Source organism: Oncorhynchus mykiss, chromosome 9 (assembly GCF_057628025.1).
Source record: "Oncorhynchus mykiss isolate SJ-2025 chromosome 9, ASM5762802v1, whole genome shotgun sequence".
NCBI classification, from domain to species: Eukaryota; Metazoa; Chordata; class Actinopteri; order Salmoniformes; family Salmonidae; genus Oncorhynchus; species Oncorhynchus mykiss.
The window spans coordinates 11924593-11942925 of record NC_143030.1 but is presented as its reverse complement, the minus strand read 5'-3'; the positions used below and the strand labels follow the sequence as shown (position 1 = coordinate 11942925).

General features: G+C 44.4%; 1 protein-coding gene across 4 annotated transcripts in view; it reads right to left on the bottom strand.

Annotated features, from left to right (window-relative positions):
* Positions 1–8999: 8999 nt before the first annotated feature.
* The window catches only part of LOC110531415 (H(+)/Cl(-) exchange transporter 5), a 40629-nt gene continuing 31295 nt past the window's right edge, over positions 9000–18333 (bottom strand). For all 4 annotated transcript variants that reach the window (XM_036987266.2, XM_036987267.2, XM_036987265.2 and 1 more), the window contains exon 18: positions 9000–14107. In XM_036987266.2, coding sequence (XP_036843161.1) covers positions 14017–14107 — 91 coding nt within the window. In that variant the 3' untranslated portion in view covers positions 9000–14016. The remainder of the gene's footprint in view (positions 14108–18333) is intronic.

Here is an 18333-nt window from a genome sequence, read left to right as displayed (position 1 = left end):
ATCTGTCTCTCTCTAAAATGATTCTAGAATCTGTCTTTCTAAAATGACTCTAGAATCTGTCTCTCTCTGAAATGATTCTGTAGAATCTGTCTCTCTCTAAAATGACTGTAGATTCTCTCTCTCTCTAAAATGACTGTAGATTCTCTCTCTCTCTAAAATGACTGTAGATTCTCTAAGATGACTGTAGATTCTCTCTCTAAAATAACTGTAGATTCTCTAAAATGACTGTAGATTCTCTCTCTAAAATGACTGTAGATTCTCTCTAAAATGACTGTAGATTCTCTCTCTAAGATGACTGTAGATTCTCTCTCTAAGATGACTGTAGATTCTCTCTCTCTAAGATGACTGTAGATTCTCTCTCTCTAAAACGACTGTAGATTCTCTCTCTCTAAGATGACTGTAGATTCTCTCTCTCTAAGATGACTGTAGATTCTCTCTCTAAAATAACTGTAGATTCTCTCTCTAAAATGACTGTAGATTCTCTCTCTAAAATGACTGTAGATTCTCTCTCTAAAATGACTGTAGATTCTCTCTCTAAAATGACTGTAAATTCTCTCTCTAAGATGACTGTAGATTCTCTCTCTCTAAAACGACTGTAGATTCTCTCTCTCTCTAAGATGACTGTAGATTCTCTCTAAAACGACTGTAGATTCTCTCTCTCTAAGATGACTGTAGATAGAGACAGACAGCACAGATGCCCACCCTACACACACTCCTCTCTGACACACACACACACACACACCTCTATTTGCAGTCTGGTAAATGTCAGTGCCCAAGCAGTGTGTGTGTTTGTTACTCCAGTGTTCCTTTGCTCCATGGTTGGCTCAGAGGATAGGTTAAACAAACAAACACACTGCAGCAGGGCTCACACATACACACACATTAAAAAAAAAGCTGGTTGATGTACAATTTAACCCCTGCTTCCTAGAATCTGTGGGGTGGTTTGTATCTGTGTATAACATGATTGTATGTATAGGTCTATACTGTGACTGTATAGTTCTATACTGTGATGGTATAGTTCTATATTGTGATTGTATAGTTCTATACTGGGATTGTATAGTTCTATATTGGGATTGTATAGTTCTATACTGGGATTGTATAGTTCTATATTGTGATTGTATAGTTCTATACTGGGATTGTATAGTTCTATACTGGGATTGTATAGTTCTATATTGTGATTGTATAGTTCTATACTGGGATTGTATAGTTCTATATTGTGATTGTATAGTTCTATACTGGGATTGTATAGTTCTATATTGTGATTGTATAGTTCTATACTGGGATTGTATAGTTCTATATTGTAATTGTATAGTTCCATACTGTGTAAAATTGAGGTTCACCAAAGCGAAGCATAATAATAATAGTTTATTTCTTCTCTAGACACAAATCTCTATTTGTGTCTAGTTGTTGTTTTAACACTTCCACCATTGTTGAAATTTAACCGAGTGACTCTCACTCACCTTTAGTTAGTCCTCCTCGTTCCCAATACCATGGGGAGCCACAACAACCACTACAGCCCACTAACGGTACCGAGCCAGCAGCAACTGTGCCGAGCCAGCTGCAACTGCACCGAGCCAGCTGCAACGGCAGTTGGAAGATTCCTGGGATTATGAAGGAATATGCAGACAATCCAGGAATCCAGACAAAACATTGGACATTTAAGCAGAAGCTTTTATCTAAAGGACTTACGGCAGTGATACGTCTTCATACTGGTGGCAGGAACCAAACCCAGGACCCTGGCATTGCTGGCGTCACGCTCAACCAACCGAGCCACACAGGACAACCAGCCGAGCCACACAGGACAACCAACCGGGCCACACAGGACAACCAGCCGAGCCACACAGGACAACCAGCCGAGCCACACAGGACAACCAGTCGAGCCACACAGGACAACCAACCGAGCCACACAGGACAATCAATCGAGCCACACAGGACAACCAACCGAGCCACACAGGACAACCAACCGAGCCACACAGGACAACCAGCCGAGCCACACAGGACAACCAACCGAGCCACACAGGACAACCAGCCGAGCCACACAGGACAACCAGCCGAGCCACACAGGACAACCAGCCGAGCCACACAGGACAACCAGCCGAGCCACACAGGACAATCAATCGAGCCACACAGGACAACCAACCGAGCCACACAGGACAACCCACCGAGCCACACAGGACAACCAACCGAGCCACACAGGACAACCAACCGAGCCACACAGGACAACCAGCCGAGCCACACAGGACAACCAACCGAGCCACACAGGACAACCAGCCGAGCCACACAGGACAACCAGCCGAGCCACACAGGACAATCAATCGAGCCACACAGGACAACCAGCCGAGCCACACAGGACAACCAGCCGAGCCACACAGGACAACCAGCCGAGCCACACAGGACAATCAACCGAGCCACACAGGACAACCAACCGAGCCACACAGGACAACCAGCCGAGCCACACAGGACAACCAACCGGGAATTCTGGAACACCTGGCCCTTTGGTGAAAGTTACCAGAATGTAATAAATAGTCCACCTACATGTTAACAGAATATGTTATAGATATCTTGTTCCACAGTACATTGTCTTCCTCTATGGAGTCTCTCTTTGGATCGATATGTCATTGTAATAGTTTTGTGTACAGTAATAGTATATCATACACATCTACTAGAACTATCAGGACCGAACCTGTTGGCTGAACTCTGTTTAATCTGATTCATGTTCAGGGCTTCAACAATCTGTCAACAGTTATCAACTGAACCTAGATGCCACAGGAGGCTGGTGGCGCCTTAATTGGGGAGGCCGGGCTCGTGGTTTCCATGGTGTTTCATACCATTCCATTTGCGCCATTCCAGCCGTTATTATGGGCCGTCCTCCCTTCAACAGCCTCCACTGGTGTAGGCATGGATACAACACACACGGGCACAGTTCGATACAGTACCCACGCCCTGTAGGAATTGGCAAGGAGCCGTGCATCATTCACACACAGATCCAGTTTAAATCAAAGGTCTCTACTGCCGTGTTGCTACGGGAATGTCGTTATGTTGAATGTGTGTTGTACACGATTTTATACAAAAATGGATCCCGTGTGTGTTTTTTTAATTAAATAGGCACTGGAAAGCCGGACAGATTCAAAGCCTTATATGATTATAGTGTATCAATGTAATCACTGACCTGTCGGCTAGCTTCACTGTCTCTCCCTGTCCTTGGAAAAGCTACTGAGTACATTGTAACAGTTCTCAGTTGTGATATTACTGTTCTGGTGTTATTTCCCATGGGAATGTGGTTCAATGATGTGAACCTCGCTGTGTGTGCGTGTGTGTGTGTGTAGAAACATACAGTGAATGACAACAACAAAGATGTTAATAGATTCCATTGAAATAACTTGGATTCACAGAACTTTAGCCCTCCTAACAATATACAGTGTTGTGGACAACAACAACAACAACAACATGTACTCATCAACGCTATTATAGGAACATGAAACTGAAACTAAAAAATGAAAACTAATGATGAACAAATAATTTTTTGAAATAATTGAAAAAACAAATAGAAATCAAATCAAATATAAAAACCCAAAAGTATCATAACCTTGCTACCCGTTCACTGTAGAGAGAGAGAGAGAATACATGTGTATGATGTACTGTAATGTATGAGGGAAGAAAATCATTATAAACCAGAGGACACATTCTACGTACGCTATTGGTCTTCGTACATCCTTGTTTTAATTCACTCCTAGTGTGCACCCTTTTCCGTATTATGATGCACCGTTTTCAGTCCCACTGGCCCCGATTAAAAGGAGTGTGCACTAAATCGGTAATAGGTTGCCATATGGGACTCAGTCCTACCTGTTCCAACACACTCTCTCTACAAATGGTTTCTCTGTTTCAACTTGTTTTATAATGATCTCATAATGCCACTGGTGGAATGTACATACATATATACATTACTTTGACTTAATGGTCATTTTGTGTTAAATAAAGTGCTGGATGATGATGATGCTGTATTGGATTATTATTATTGTTATAGTTATTATGATTCTTCTTCTTATTATTGTTATTGTTATTATTGTTACTGGGTGCTCAAAGCATTTCAGGATTATATGACAAACTCACCTAATGTTCTGCCAATGTACTTGGTTCGTAAATATTAACGTCTGTATTTCTCAAACCTTTACGTATTTAACCATGGTGTCATTGGGAAGCCTTAACATATATATATTTCATGAGAGATGAGATACGGAACAGACAGTCGGTATGCCAACCGCAGTCGAATAAAAACAAACGAGTGGCATTGTTGAAGTCCCGAGTTTCAAAATAGCAAACTAGGACTGGTAAACTAAACTAGCAAGTCTGTTTGTTTGTTGACCACGACGACTACTGTAGCTATCTAGTAAACCCTCTAGCTACTTCAGTGGATGTTGAAAACATTGCTAGCGGCAAATGTATTAAATTATATCCATGGTTTAAAAAGGATAGTCAATTTGAGGATCTATGCGTTCTCTGTAAAATAATGCATATCCGTGGAAAGTGAGTTCCAATCCGCTAGAGCGTCGCGGAACGCACCTTCCACGTTGTTCATTTTTTTAATTTTTTTAAACTCATAGCCCGTCGTTGATTATCACTTACATATGCATGCATGGGATTTTTATTACAGTCAACAGAAATGATCAACCCACAAATAGATTAGATTAGAACAATGATTTATTGTTAGACATGACTATGTAAACAATTAACTAGATAGAGTGGCAAACTAGACAATCTGTTATGTACAGTACCAGTCAAAAGTTTGGACAAACCTACTCATTCAAGGGTTTTTCTTTATTTTGACTATTTTCTACATTGTAGAAGACATGAAAACTATGAAATAATACATGGAATCATGTAGAAAACCAAAAAGTGTTAAACAAATCAAATAATATTTTAGATTTTAGATTCTTTAAAGTAGCCACCCTTTGCCTTGATGACATCTTTGCACACTCTTGGCATTCTCTCAACCAGCTTCACCTGGAATGCTTTCCCAACAGTCTTGAATGAATTCACTCTGCAGTCCAACTCATCCCAAACCATCTCAATTGGGTTTAGGTCAGGTGATTGTGGAGGCCAGGTCATCTGATGCAGCACTCCATCACTCCTTCTTGGTCAAATAGCCCTTACACAGCCTGGAGGTGTGTTTTGAGTCATTGATCCCGCAGGCAGGCAGGCAGACAGACGATCTTCAGCATCAGCCTGCTGATACTATGCAGCGGTTGTTCTGTGGTGGCCTTGGGTCTGTTCAAAAAAGTTCACTACGTTCCTTGCAGTAGGCTATTAGTGACCTTACCATGATCAGATGGGTTAAAAGGTTAAGGTTCCACCTTACAGATCCACACCAATCTGATCACTTCAACAAGACAAGTTCAGAAAGTCTTCCTAGATGCCTTGGATTTTCCTCCATCGTAGGGTGAGTTGGGAAGCCACAGCGGTCATTTTGTTCGGACGTGCCTCTCCCAGAAGTCTGTGGACAACGTTTAGAGAGGGGAAACATAAATAAATACCTCATCTTCCGTTCCCGTGGTGGCGGCCGGCCCGCTGCGGCCAACCGTCCAGTGAGTGTTTGTGCATGGGTGGGTGTGTCCAGCGATCGGGACATGCCGCTGTGGTCAACTGTCCAGTGAGTGTTTGTGCATGAGGGTGGGTGTGTCCAGCGATCGGGACAAACTGCTGCGGTCAACTGGGCGGAATCACGCCTAGATCTCGAGACGTGAGCCAAAACGTTTGACCGACATTCTGACCAAGATTCTAGCCACTGACCTTTTTATCCTATAGTAAACATCACATCAATCATAATAGCACCACATAAAAAAAATAACAATAATGGTGATTTGTGAAGTATCTCGCCAGAGAAGAGGAGAGAGCTATGTATTAGAAATTCTAACCCTAGGTCTGTATAGACTGGTCCTCCTAATAGACTAGGTCTGTATAGACTGGTCCCCCTAATAGACTAGGTCTGTATAGACTGGTCCTCCTAATAGACTAGGTCTGTATAGACTGGTCCTCCTAATAGACTAGGTCTGTATAGACTGGTCCTCCTAATAGACTAGGTCTGTATAGACTGGTCATCCTAATAGACTAGGTCTGTATAGACTGGTCATCCTAATAGACTAGGCCTGTATAGACTGGTCATCCTAATAGACTAGGTCTGTATAGACTAGTCATCCTAATAGACGAGGCCAGAATAGATTAGGTTTGTATAGACTAGGTCTGTATAGATTAGTCATCCTAATAGACCAGGTCTGTATAGACTGGTCATCCTAATAGACTAGGTCTGTATAGACTGGTCATCCTAATAGACTAAGTCTGTATAGACTAGTCATCCTAATAGACGAGGCCAGAATAGATTAGGTTTGTATAGACTAGGTCTGTATAGATTAGTCATCCTAATAGACCAGGTCTGTATAGACTGGTCATCCTAATAGACTAGGTCTGTATAGACTGGTCATCCTAATAGACTAGGTCTGTATAGACTGGTCCTCCTAATAGACTAGGCCTGTATAGACTGGTCCTCCTAATAGACGAGGCCAGAATAGATTAGGTTTGTATAGACTATGTCTGTATAGATTAGTCCTCATAATAGAGTAGGTCTGTATAGACTTGGCCTGTATAGACTAGGTCTGTATAGACTGGTCATCATAATAGACTAGGTCTGTATAGACTTGGCCTGTATAGACTAGGTCTGTATATACTGGTCATCATAATAGACTAGGTCTGTATAGACTGGTCATCATAATAGACTAGGTCTGTATATACTGGTCATCATAATAGACTAGGTCTGTATAGACTTGGCCTATATAGATTGGTCCTTCTAATAGACCGGCTCAGAGGGAAAGGATTCCACCCTGTCCTTGTGACTCAAATGACACACATTCCTATCTGTCAGTGTGTGTGTGTGTGTGTGTGTATATCAGATTGGAAGGAATTTCAGTTTTTCTCCTCTGAGTCTGTGTGTCCGATGGGGAGGAATTTTGGTAATTCGAGTCGTGTGTGTGTGTGTGTGCGTGTATGTGTGTGTGCGTGTGTGTGCGCGTGTGTGTGTGTGCGCGTGTGTATGCGTGTGTGTGTGCATGCGTGTGTGTGCGTGTGTGTGTGCATGCGTGTGTGTGCGTGTGTGTGTATGCGTGTGTGTGTGTGTGCATGTGTATGCGTGTGTGTGTGTGTGCATGTGTATGCGTGTGTGTGTTTGTGTGTGTGTGTGTCCACAAAACCACTTCATAACTGCGGGACAATTCATTGACAGGCTGGCTAATGGATGTCCAAAACTGAATGAACATTTAAACAGTTATCTGGATCAGAAGTGTGTTTGAGAGAGAAACAGAGACGACGAGTTTGTGTGGTTTTTGGATCCTGGATATCTATGGTGGTTAAATACAGCAAATTCTGAAAGCATTCAGACCGTTTGGACTTTTTCCACAGTATTACATTACAACCTTACTCCAAAATGGTTAAAAAATGTTTTCCCCCTTCATCATGACAAAATTATTACAAATAAAAATATTTTATATCACATTTACATCAGTATTCAGACCCTTTACTCAGTACTTTGTTGAAGCACTTTTGGCAGCGATTACAGTCTCCAGTCTTCTTGGGTATGATGCTACAGGCTTGGCACACCTGTATTTGGGGAGTTTCTCCCATTCTTCTCTGTAGATCCTCTTCAAGCTCTGTCGGGTTGGATGGGGAGAGTCGCAACACATCCATTTTCAGGTCTCTCTAGAGGTGTTCGATTGGGCTTGTGTCTGGACTCTGGTTGGGCCACTCAAGGATATTCAGAGATTTGTCACGAAGCCACTCCCGCGTTGTCTTGGCTGTGTGCTTAGGGTCGTTGTCCTGTTGGAAGGTGTACCTTCGCCCCAGTCTGAGGTCCTGAGCGCTCTGGAGCAGGTTTTCATCAAGGATCTATGTACTTTGCTCCCTTCTTCTTTGCCTTGATCCTGACTAGTCTCCCAGTCCCTGTCGCTGAAAAACATCCCCACATCATGATGCTGCCACCACCATGCTTCACCGTAGGGATGGTGCCAGGTTTCCTCCAGACGTGACGCTTGGCATTCAGGCCAAAGATTTCAATCTTGGTTTCATCAGACCAGAAAATCTTGTTTCTCATGGTCTGAGAGTCTTTAGGTGCCTTTTGGCAAACTCCAAGCAGGCTATCATGTGCCTTTTACTGAGGAGTGTCTTCAGTCTGGCCACTCTACCATAAAGGCCTGATTCCATCTCCACAGAGGAACTCGGGTTCTTGGTCACATCACTGACCAAGGCCCTTCGCCCCGGATTGCTCAGTTTGGCCGATCAGCCAGTTCTAGAGAAGAGTCTTGGTGGTTCCAAACTACTTCCATTTAAGAATGAAGGAGGCCACTGTGTTCTTGAACCTTTAATGGTGCAGAAATGTTTTGGTCCTCTTCCCCAGATCTGTGCCTCAACACAATCCTGTCTCTGAGCTCTACAGATAATTCCTTCGACCTCATGGCTTGGTTTTTTGCTCTGACATGCACTGTCAACTGCGGGACCTTATATAAACAGGTGTGTGCCTTTCCAAATCATGTCCAATCACTTGAATTTACCAGAGGTGGACTCCAATCAAGTTGAAGAAACTTCTCATGGATGATCAATGGAAACAGGATGCACCTGAGCTCAATTTCAAGTCTCAGAGCAAAGGGTCTGACTATTTACGAATTACATTTTTTGCTTGTTTTTTAAAATACATTTGCTAACATTTCTAAAAACCTGTTTTCGCTTTGTCATTATGGGGTATTGTGATGTCATTATGGAGTATTGTGTGTAGATTGAGGAAAACAAATATTTTAACATTTTAGAATAAGGCTGCAACATAACGTGGAAAAAGGGGAGGGGTCTGAAAACTTTCCAAATGCACTGGACATGTGTTTGATTTAACCTGTTGCATTAAGATCAACAATGAAATCACATTCCAGACACACTCATGGTTCAACACGCGCACACACACACGTCTCTCTGAATGCATAATTTAGATTTAATCAATTTAGCTGACAATATATTTAGATCACAAACCCCATAACATTACAATCATAATGAAACATACATTTCCTTCTGTGCAAAAATAAATAATCAAACAATAATTTAAACAAACTGGTACATACACATCATGTGAACAAAAACAATACAGACCATCAATCACATAAAAATGTGTGTAAGCTCTTAGCAGAGTGCTAAAACATACATGTCATCATCGCTCATATAACATGTACGTAATGTAAGCTCTTAGCAGAGTGCTTTGATAAATGTGTGTCTTGGGGATTTGGGCCCGCCCCTAGTGATTGATGGGATGGACGAGACCCAGGGAGGGCTCTCTTTGGTCCACAGTCTTGTACATCAAGAGTTTTCCGTAATGTAATTGTTGGATCTAACCCCCTGACCTCTCATATCAACCTCTCTGAAGGGTAAATAAAAGAGTGCTGTGCTTTGGTGTTATTATCCTTGTGGGGAGTCAATTATTTGTTCCCCGCAAGGATAGGAAAAAAGAGAGAGCCAGAGTGTGTGTACCTCTCCTTTCATACCAACCCTATCTAAAAGAGTCAATAACAAACACCACCATCTATATTACACACATCTAGACAGAGCGCACACACACCGAATGGACTCATCTATATTACACACAGAGCAACAGACATAGAAATAGGTCACACAGAATGGACTCGCCCTTTAGAAAAAAGGATTGATTGTCCTTAAGCCAGATGGTCTTCTAGTAAATTGTGCATGGTTTCACTGTGCAGTCATCTAGGGTGGGGTCAAATAGAATCCCCGGAGTATTTAGACACTTCTAGAATATAGACAACAAAAAAAGTTCCTACACTTACTGCCAAGTGTTCTGGTAAATTCTTGGTACTGTTCCGTATAACAGCCAACTTCAACTGAGCGTTAAGGAATTCTGATTCCTAAGTGACAATTTACATGAGCCACAAAGTTTAATCAAGGCATATCAATTACATGTAAGACATTGAACAGCGTAATTGCGTGTCTATGTCCTGAAGTGTGGTATGATGGGGTGACAGTGAAGGCTACAGGGCCTTGTTTGACTCAACATTCCCTCTCCCTTTGTTCAGTATTTTTCTCAGGAGTGTGAACAAAGACTAATCCCTCCTTTAAATCCCCCTCTTTTCACAACCTCCCATCCTGTCACCCCCCGTCGTCGTCGTCTCAACAGTGTTGGCATTACCTCCATAGTTATCAGTCTACAGAGGTCTGTGTTGCTCTAAGAGGCAGTCAGGAAATGTGCTTCTAATGAGCTTTCACACCTCCTCACCCCCTAAAACCCCTGTCTGTGGCGAGGTGTAAGACATTAATCAACAACAGCCTGGATAGACCAATTCGGTGCCAGACAGAGAAAAACAGAGACACACACACAGCCTCTCACAGAGCGCTCCGAGCCCACTGCCCAGACTTCAGGGGGAATTTAGACTCTTCTAGAATTCTGGGAGGGGGACAAATATGGGAATCCCTCATAGGGTATGGTAACAATACAACATTCCACGTTCAGAATGACAAATCATATAATTTCTGATAGGCTTCTTAGGAACTGCCAGAGGTGCTCATTGTAAGTAGTCTCAGCGATAGTGCTTTTAAACCCCAACTAGCAGACAAAGGCTGGCAGTAGCATAGGAAGTGGTCCCTACAGCATGGAGAAATAAAGAAACTGGCCAGGGCCCGGCACAAACTAGACCACACCTTATTGCACTTCCTGTTACAAGACAAGAGAGAAAGGTCACGCGGCGGTCATGTCTAGACGGGATACAGCTTTTGTCAAATTGACATCAGAAGTAGATTTTTCTTTAGCATTTTAGCTAACCTTAACCTAATTCTCCTAACCTTAACCTAATTCTCCAAACCGTAACCTAATTTGCCTGACCTGCTGCGTAAGTTATAGTAAACCTGCTGCGAAAAAGTCAATTTTGACAAAAGCTGTATCCCTTCTAGACTAAACCTCACGCGGCTCGACAGGCAGGCAGCATTGTGACATCATATTTGGAATGTGTGAGAGAGAGAGAGAGACGGTGGGGACAGAAGAGGGAGGGGTTGTCTAAGGACAGAGAACGGAGAGGGTGGATAGACGGATGGGATGACAACATTTCTATAAAAATGAGAAGACCAGGGGGAAAAAACACACCGCAATAAAAAGAGGAATATGAAGATGGTCATTTGGTCCTCCAGGGCCATATGAACGGGATGCGTCCCAAACGGTGCCCTATCCACTATAAGCCCTGGTCAAAAGTAGTGAACTATAGAGAGAATAGGGTGTCATTTGGGACACAGGCATAAGGAGATGGTTATGACAATCGGATCACCATTGTTGATTATAAACACAACGCTTCCCATGAGCTCATCACACACACAGTTTGATTCACGATCCCTAAAAGAATATTTCAGAATCAGAAAGAGAGAAGAGATTAAACTCAAAGTCCTATTTAAACCAGCAACTTCACAAACTTGGAAAGGCAATATAGTTTATGTACAACTCTCAGAAACGTGAGAGTCCATTTTGGCAAATTCCCATGTCTGTAAAATATTCCCTAGGACACACACACACACACACAAAGGGGCCTAAAGAAAGACCTTGAAAGAGGCCAATCCACCCCTATATGACTCAACGTGAATCAAGGGGGCCTGCTCTGACTCTACCACTGAACCCAACACACACACACACGTGTCGTCTGATGTGTCGGTGTTTGAGGAATGTGTGACTTTGAGCATATCTCTCTCTCTCTCTCTCTCTATTCTAATAGCCCGTGTGTGTCGTCAACCTTTTCCCACGCCTGTCGCACATCAAAGTGATGAACAACCGGGTTGTCATGGTAACACACCCATGTGGTAATGGGGGCTATTTTAGGAGGAATTCTACACTTCGATGTTTCCCTTTTGTGTTCTAGCTTTATCTCAGCAATATGCACTGCGCGTGTGCACACACACACACACACACCACACACACACACACACACTTCTCAGAGATTATGGGCAGACACATCTGTATCTAACAAGCAGAGACAAGACAACATAGAGGACAGACTCAGTGACTCAGTATTAACTACCTGAGATGGATCCTACAGCGATCCAGATGGATCCCACAGAGATCCAGATGGATCCTACAGAGATCCAGATGGATCCTACAGAGATCCAGATGGATCCTACAGAGATCCAGATGGATCCTACAGCGATCCAGATGGATCCTACAGAGATCCAGATGGATCCTACAGAGATCCAGATTGGATCTGAAATGGAACCCTAATTCCCTACATAGTGTACTACTGCATCAGTAACAGTTTGGTCAGCACTTCCCCACCATCTCTCCTCAACAGTCATTTTCTCTAAAGGCTCAGTGGAACCTTGTATTTTACATCATGATTATCCATTTCTGAAATTCTCACTTTTCATACCTCCATCTCACCCTCATCCTTCCATCTCATCTCTCTCTGTGTGTACAGCTAAAGTACTGGTTGCAGTGCAGGAAAGAGTTCTGTCTATTAGTTCGGCAGGTCTATTACATGTTAGTCATTTAGCAGACACTCTTATCCAGAGTGACTTACAGGAGCTATTAGGGTAAGTGCCTTGCTCAAGGGCATGTTGACAGACTCTTCACCTAGTCGGTTCGTGAATTCAAACCAGCGACCTTTCAGTTACTGGCCCAACACTCTTATCCGCTAGGATTCCTGCCGCCCAATCATTTTCCTTCTCAGTGTGTTCTCTCCTATTTTTCCATCCTCCTCTTTGTATAATTGTGTCCATAATACTGTATCCACCAGCCCTCTTCTTTAGATGAGACCTACTGAGAAAACAAGACCGTGTCATCCCTCCTATAGGCTGGTGTCCTCCTCCCATAAAGAAGTGGATGGATGGAAACAGGGAGGAGACGAGCTCAGTTGAAGAAGGTCTTCATTTGCCAGAGGTCCGCTTCCTAGTCTCAGAGGTGTGGAGAGGGAGGTAGTCTGGGTCTCCGTTGACGAGGACAGAGTCTGGGTCTCCGTTGACGAGGACAGAGTCTGGGTCTCCGTTGACGAGGACAGAGTCTGGGTCTCCGTTGACGAGGACAGAGTCTGGGACTCCGTTGAAGAGGACAGAGTCTGGGTCTCCGTTGAAGAGGACAGAGTCTGGGTCTCCGTTGAAGAGGACAGAGTCTGGGTCTCCGTTGAAGAGGACAGAGTCTGGGTCTCCGTTGAAGAGGACAGAGTCTGGGTCTCCGTTGAAGAGGACAGAGTCTGGGTCTCCGTTGAAGAGGACAGAGTCTGGGTCTCCGTTGAAGAGGACAGAGTCTGGGTCTCCGTTGAAGAGGACAGAGTCTGGGTCTCCGTTGAAGAGGACAGAGTCTGGGTCTCCGTTGAAGAGGACAGAGTCTGGGTCTCCGTTGAAGAGGACAGAGTCTGGGTCTCCGTTGAAGAGGACAGAGTCTGGGTCTCCGTTGAAGAGGACAGAGTCTGGGTCTCCGTTGAAGAGGACAGAGTCTGGGTCTCAGTTGAAGAGGACAGAGTCTGGGTCTCAGTTGAAGAGGACAGAGTCTGGGTCTCAGTTGAAGAGGACAGAGTCTGGGTCTCAGTTGAAGAGGACAGAGTCTGGGTCTCAGTTGAAGAGGACAGAGTCTGGGTCCCAGTTGAAGAGGACAGAGTCTGGGTCTCAGTTGAAGAGGACAGAGTCTGGGTCTCAGTTGAAGAGGACAGAGTCTGGGTCTCAGTTGAAGAGGACAGAGTCTGGGTCTCAGTTGAAGAGGACAGAGTCTGGGTCTCAGTTGAAGAGGACAGAGTCTGGGTCTCAGTTGAAGAGGACAGAGTCTGGGTCTCAGTTGAAGAGGACAGAGTCTGGGTCTCAGTTGAAGAGGACAGAGTCTGGGTCTCAGTTGAAGAGGACAGAGTCTGGGTCTCAGTTGAAGAGGACAGAGTCTGGGTCTCAGTTGAAGAGGACAGAGTCTGGGTCTCAGTTGAAGAGGACAGAGTCTGGGTCTCAGTTGAAGAGGATAGAGTCTGGGTCTCAGTTGAAGAGGATAGAGTCTGGGTCTCTGTTGGACATCTGAGCCATGTGCTTCAGAATGTCTTTCTTAGTGATGATTCCCAGCAACCTCCTGAGATAGAGGAATACAGAGAGAGGGAGAAGAGAGAGAGTTTACCATTAGAAATTAATAATGTGTTTACAAAGAGACAACTTCCAGCCAATACAGCATTCTTCAATTTAAATCAAGAGAAGAGAGGAGAGTGACAGAGACAGACAGATGGAGAGACGGACAGAGAGCGAGACAGAGAGGCTGTGTGTGCCTCGATCTAGGTTGGGCAAAACTAAACATGGCGGTGTTCGCCTTAGCAATCTCACTGGAATAAAGACCTCCTCCATTCCTGTCATTATTGAAAGAGATCATGATACCTCACATCTCAAAATAGGACTACTTAATGTTAGATCCCTCACTTCCAAGGCAGTTATAGTCAATGAACTAATCACTGACCATAATCTTGATGTGATTGTCCTGACTGAAACATGGCTTAAGCCTGATGAATTTACTGTGTTAAATGAGGCCTCACCTCCTGGCTACACTAGTGACCATATCCCCCACGCATTTTTATAGTTAATGTTTACAGGCCTCCTGGGGCATCTACAGCGTTCCTCACCGAGTTCCCTGAATTCCTATCGGACCTTGTAGTCATAGCAGATAATATTCACATTTTTGGTGACTTTAATATTCACATGGAAAAGTCCACAGACCCACGCCAAAAGGCTTTCGGAGCCATCATCGATTCAGTGGGTTTTGTCCAACATGTCTCTGGACCCACTCACTGCCACAGTCATACTCTGGACCTAGTTTTGTCCCATGGAATAAATATTGTGGATCTAAATGTTTTTCCTCATAATCCTGGACTATCAGACCACCATTTTATTACGTTCGCAAACACAACAAATAATCTGCTCAGACCCCAACCAAGGATCATCAAAAGCCGTGCTATAAATTCTCGGAAAACCCAACGATTCCTAGATTCCCTTCCAGACTCCCTCCACCTACCCAAGGACATCAGAGTACAAAAATTTGTTAACCACCTAACTGAGGGACTAAATTTAACCTTGCGTAATACCCTAAATGCAGTCGCATCCCTGAAAACAAATAACATTTGTCATAAGTAACTGACTTGCCTAGTTAAATAAAGGTAAAATAAATAAGAAAGTAGCTCCCTGGTATACAGAAAATACCCGAGACCTGAAGCAAGCTTCCAGACAATTGGAACGGAAATGGCGCCACACCAAACTGGAAGTCTTCGACTAGCTTGGAAAGACAGTACCGGGCAGTATCGAAGAGCCCTCACTGCTGCTCCACCAAACTGGAAGTCTTCCGACTAGCTTAGAAAGACAGTACCGGGCAGTATCGAAGAGCCCTCACTGCTGCTCCACCAAACTGGAAGTCTTCCGACTAGCTTAGAAAGACAGTACCGGGCAGTATCGAAGAGCCCTCACTGCTGCTCGATCATCCTATTATTCCAACTTAATTGAGGAAAATAAGAACAATCCTAAATGTATTTTTGATACTGTCACAAAGTTAACTAAAAAGCAGCATTCCCCAAGAGAGGATGGCTTTCACTTCAGCAGTGATAAATTCATGAACCTCTGACGAAAAGATTATGATCATTAGAAAGCAAATTACAGACTCCTCTTTAAGTTCAGTTGTCCTGAGTCTGCACAACACTGCCAGGACCTAGGATCAAGGGGGACACTCAAGTTTTTTAATACTATATCTCTTGACACATTGATGAAAATAATCATGGCCTCTAAACCTTCAGGCTGCATACTGGACCCTATTCCAACTAAACTACTGAAAGAGCTGCTTCATGTGCTTGGCCCTCCTATGTTGAACATAATAAATCGGCTCTCTATCCACCAGATGTGTACCAAACTCACTAAAAGTGGCAGTAATAAAGCCTCTCGTGAAAAAGCCAAACCTTAACCCAGAAAATTATATATATATATTTTTAAAGCCTATATTGAATCTCTCATTCCTCTCAAAACATTTTGAAAAAACTGTTGCGCAGCAACTCACTGCCGAGGCTCTGCATCTATCCATATATATATATATATATATATATTACCTCTTGGTGATGTCATAATGTTAACTTTCACTGCTATGCGGACGACACACAGCTGTACATTTCGATGAAACCTGGTGAAGCCCCTGACTTGCCCTCCCTGGAAACCTGTGTTTCAGACATAAGGAAGTGGATGGTGGCAAATGTTTTACTTTTAAACTCGGACAAAACAAAGTTGCTAGTTCTAGGTCCCAAGAAACGAAGATATCTTCTGTTGGATCTGACAATTAATCTTGATGGTGGTACAGTTGTCTCAAATAAAACTGAAAGACCTCTGCGTTACTCTGGACCCTGATCTCTCTTTTGAAAAACATATCAAGACTGTTTCAAGGACAGCTTTTTTCCATATACGTAACATTGAAAAATCAGAAACTTTCTGTCCAAAAATTATGCAGAAAAATTAATCCATGCTTGTGTCACTTCTAGGTTAGACTACTGCAATGCTCTACTTTCCGGCTACCCGGATAAAGAACTAAATAAACTTTAGTTAGTGCTAAACACGGCTGCTAGAATCTTGACTAGAACCAAAAAATGTGATCATATTACTCCAGTGTTTGCCTCTCTACACTGGCTTCCTGTTAAGGCAAGGGCTGATTTCACGGTTTTACTGCTAACCTACAAAGCATTACATGGGCTTGCTCCTACCCATCTCTCTGATTTGGTCCTGCCGTACATACCTACACGTACGCTATGGTCACAAGACGCAGGCCTCCTTACTGTCCCTAGAATTTCTAAGCAAACAGCTGAAGGCAGGGCTTTCTCCTATAGAGCTCCATTTTTTTTTATGGAATGGTCTGCCTATCCATGTCAGATACGCAGACTCGGTCTCGACCATTAAGTCTTTATTGAAGACTCATCTCTTCAGTAGGTCCTATGATTGAATGTAGTCTGGCCCAGGAGTGTGAAGGTGAACGGAAAGGCACTGGAGCGACGAACCGCCCTTGCTGTCTCTGCCTGGCCGGTTCCCCTCTCTCCACTGGGATTCTCTGCCTCTAACCCGGGGGCTGAGTCACTGGTTACTGGTGCTCTTCCATGCCGTCCCTAGGAGGGGTGAGTCACTGGCTTACTGGTGCTCTTCCATGCCGTCCCTAGGAGGGGTGAGTCACTGGCTTACTGGTGCTCTTCCATGCCGTCCCTAGGAGGGGTGAGTCACTGGCTTACTGGTGCTCTTCCATGCCATCCCTAGGAGGGGTGAGTCACTGGTTACTCGTGCTCTTCCATGCCGTCCCTAGGAGGGGTGAGTCACTGGTTACTGGTGCTCTTCCATGCCGTCCCTAGGAGAGGTGAGTCACTGGCTTACTGGTGCTCTTCCATGCCATCCCTAGGAGGGGTGAGTCACTGGTTACTCGTGCTCTTCCATGCCGTCCCTAGGAGGGGTGAGTCACTGGTTACTGGTGCTCTTCCATGCTGTCCCTAGGAGGGGTGAGTCACTGGTTACTGGTGCTCTTCCATGCTGTCCCTAGGAGGGGTGAGTCACTGGTTACTGGTGCTCTTCCATGCCGTCCCTAGGAGAGGTGAGTCACTGGTTACTGGTGCTCTTCCATGCTGTCCCTAGGAGGGGTGAGTCACTGGCTACTGGTGCTCTTCAATGCTGTCCCTAGGAGGGGTGAGTCACTGGCTTACTGGTGCTCTTCCATGCTGTCCCTAGGAGGGGTGAGTCACTGGTTACTGGTGCTCTTCCATGCCGTCCCTAGGAGGGGTGAGTCACTGGTTACTGGTGCTCTTCCATGCCGTCCCTAGGAGGGGTGAGTCACTGACGTAATCTTCCTGTCCGGGTTGTCACCCCCCCCCTCTCGGGTTTGTACCGTGGGGGAGATCTTCGTGGGCTATACTCGGCCTTGCCTCAGGATAGTAAGTTGGTGGTTGAAGATATCCCTCTAGTGGGTGGGGTTATATCCTGCCTGTTTGGCCCTGTCCGGGGATATTGTCGGACGGGGCCACAGTGTCTCCCGATCCCTCCTGTCTCAGCCTCCAGTATTTATGCTGCAGTAGTTTGTGTCGGGGGGGCTAGGGTCAGTCTGTTATAGCTGGAGGATCCCTCCTGTCTCAGCCTCCAGTATTTATGCTGCAGTAGTTTATGTGTCTGGGGGCTAGGGTCAGTCTGTTATATCTGGAGGATTTCTCCTGTCTTATCCGGTGTGAATTTTAAGTTTCCCTCTCTGAGCCCTAGGATAATGCCTCAGGACTAACTGGCCTGATGACTCCTTGCTGTCCCCAGTCCACCTGG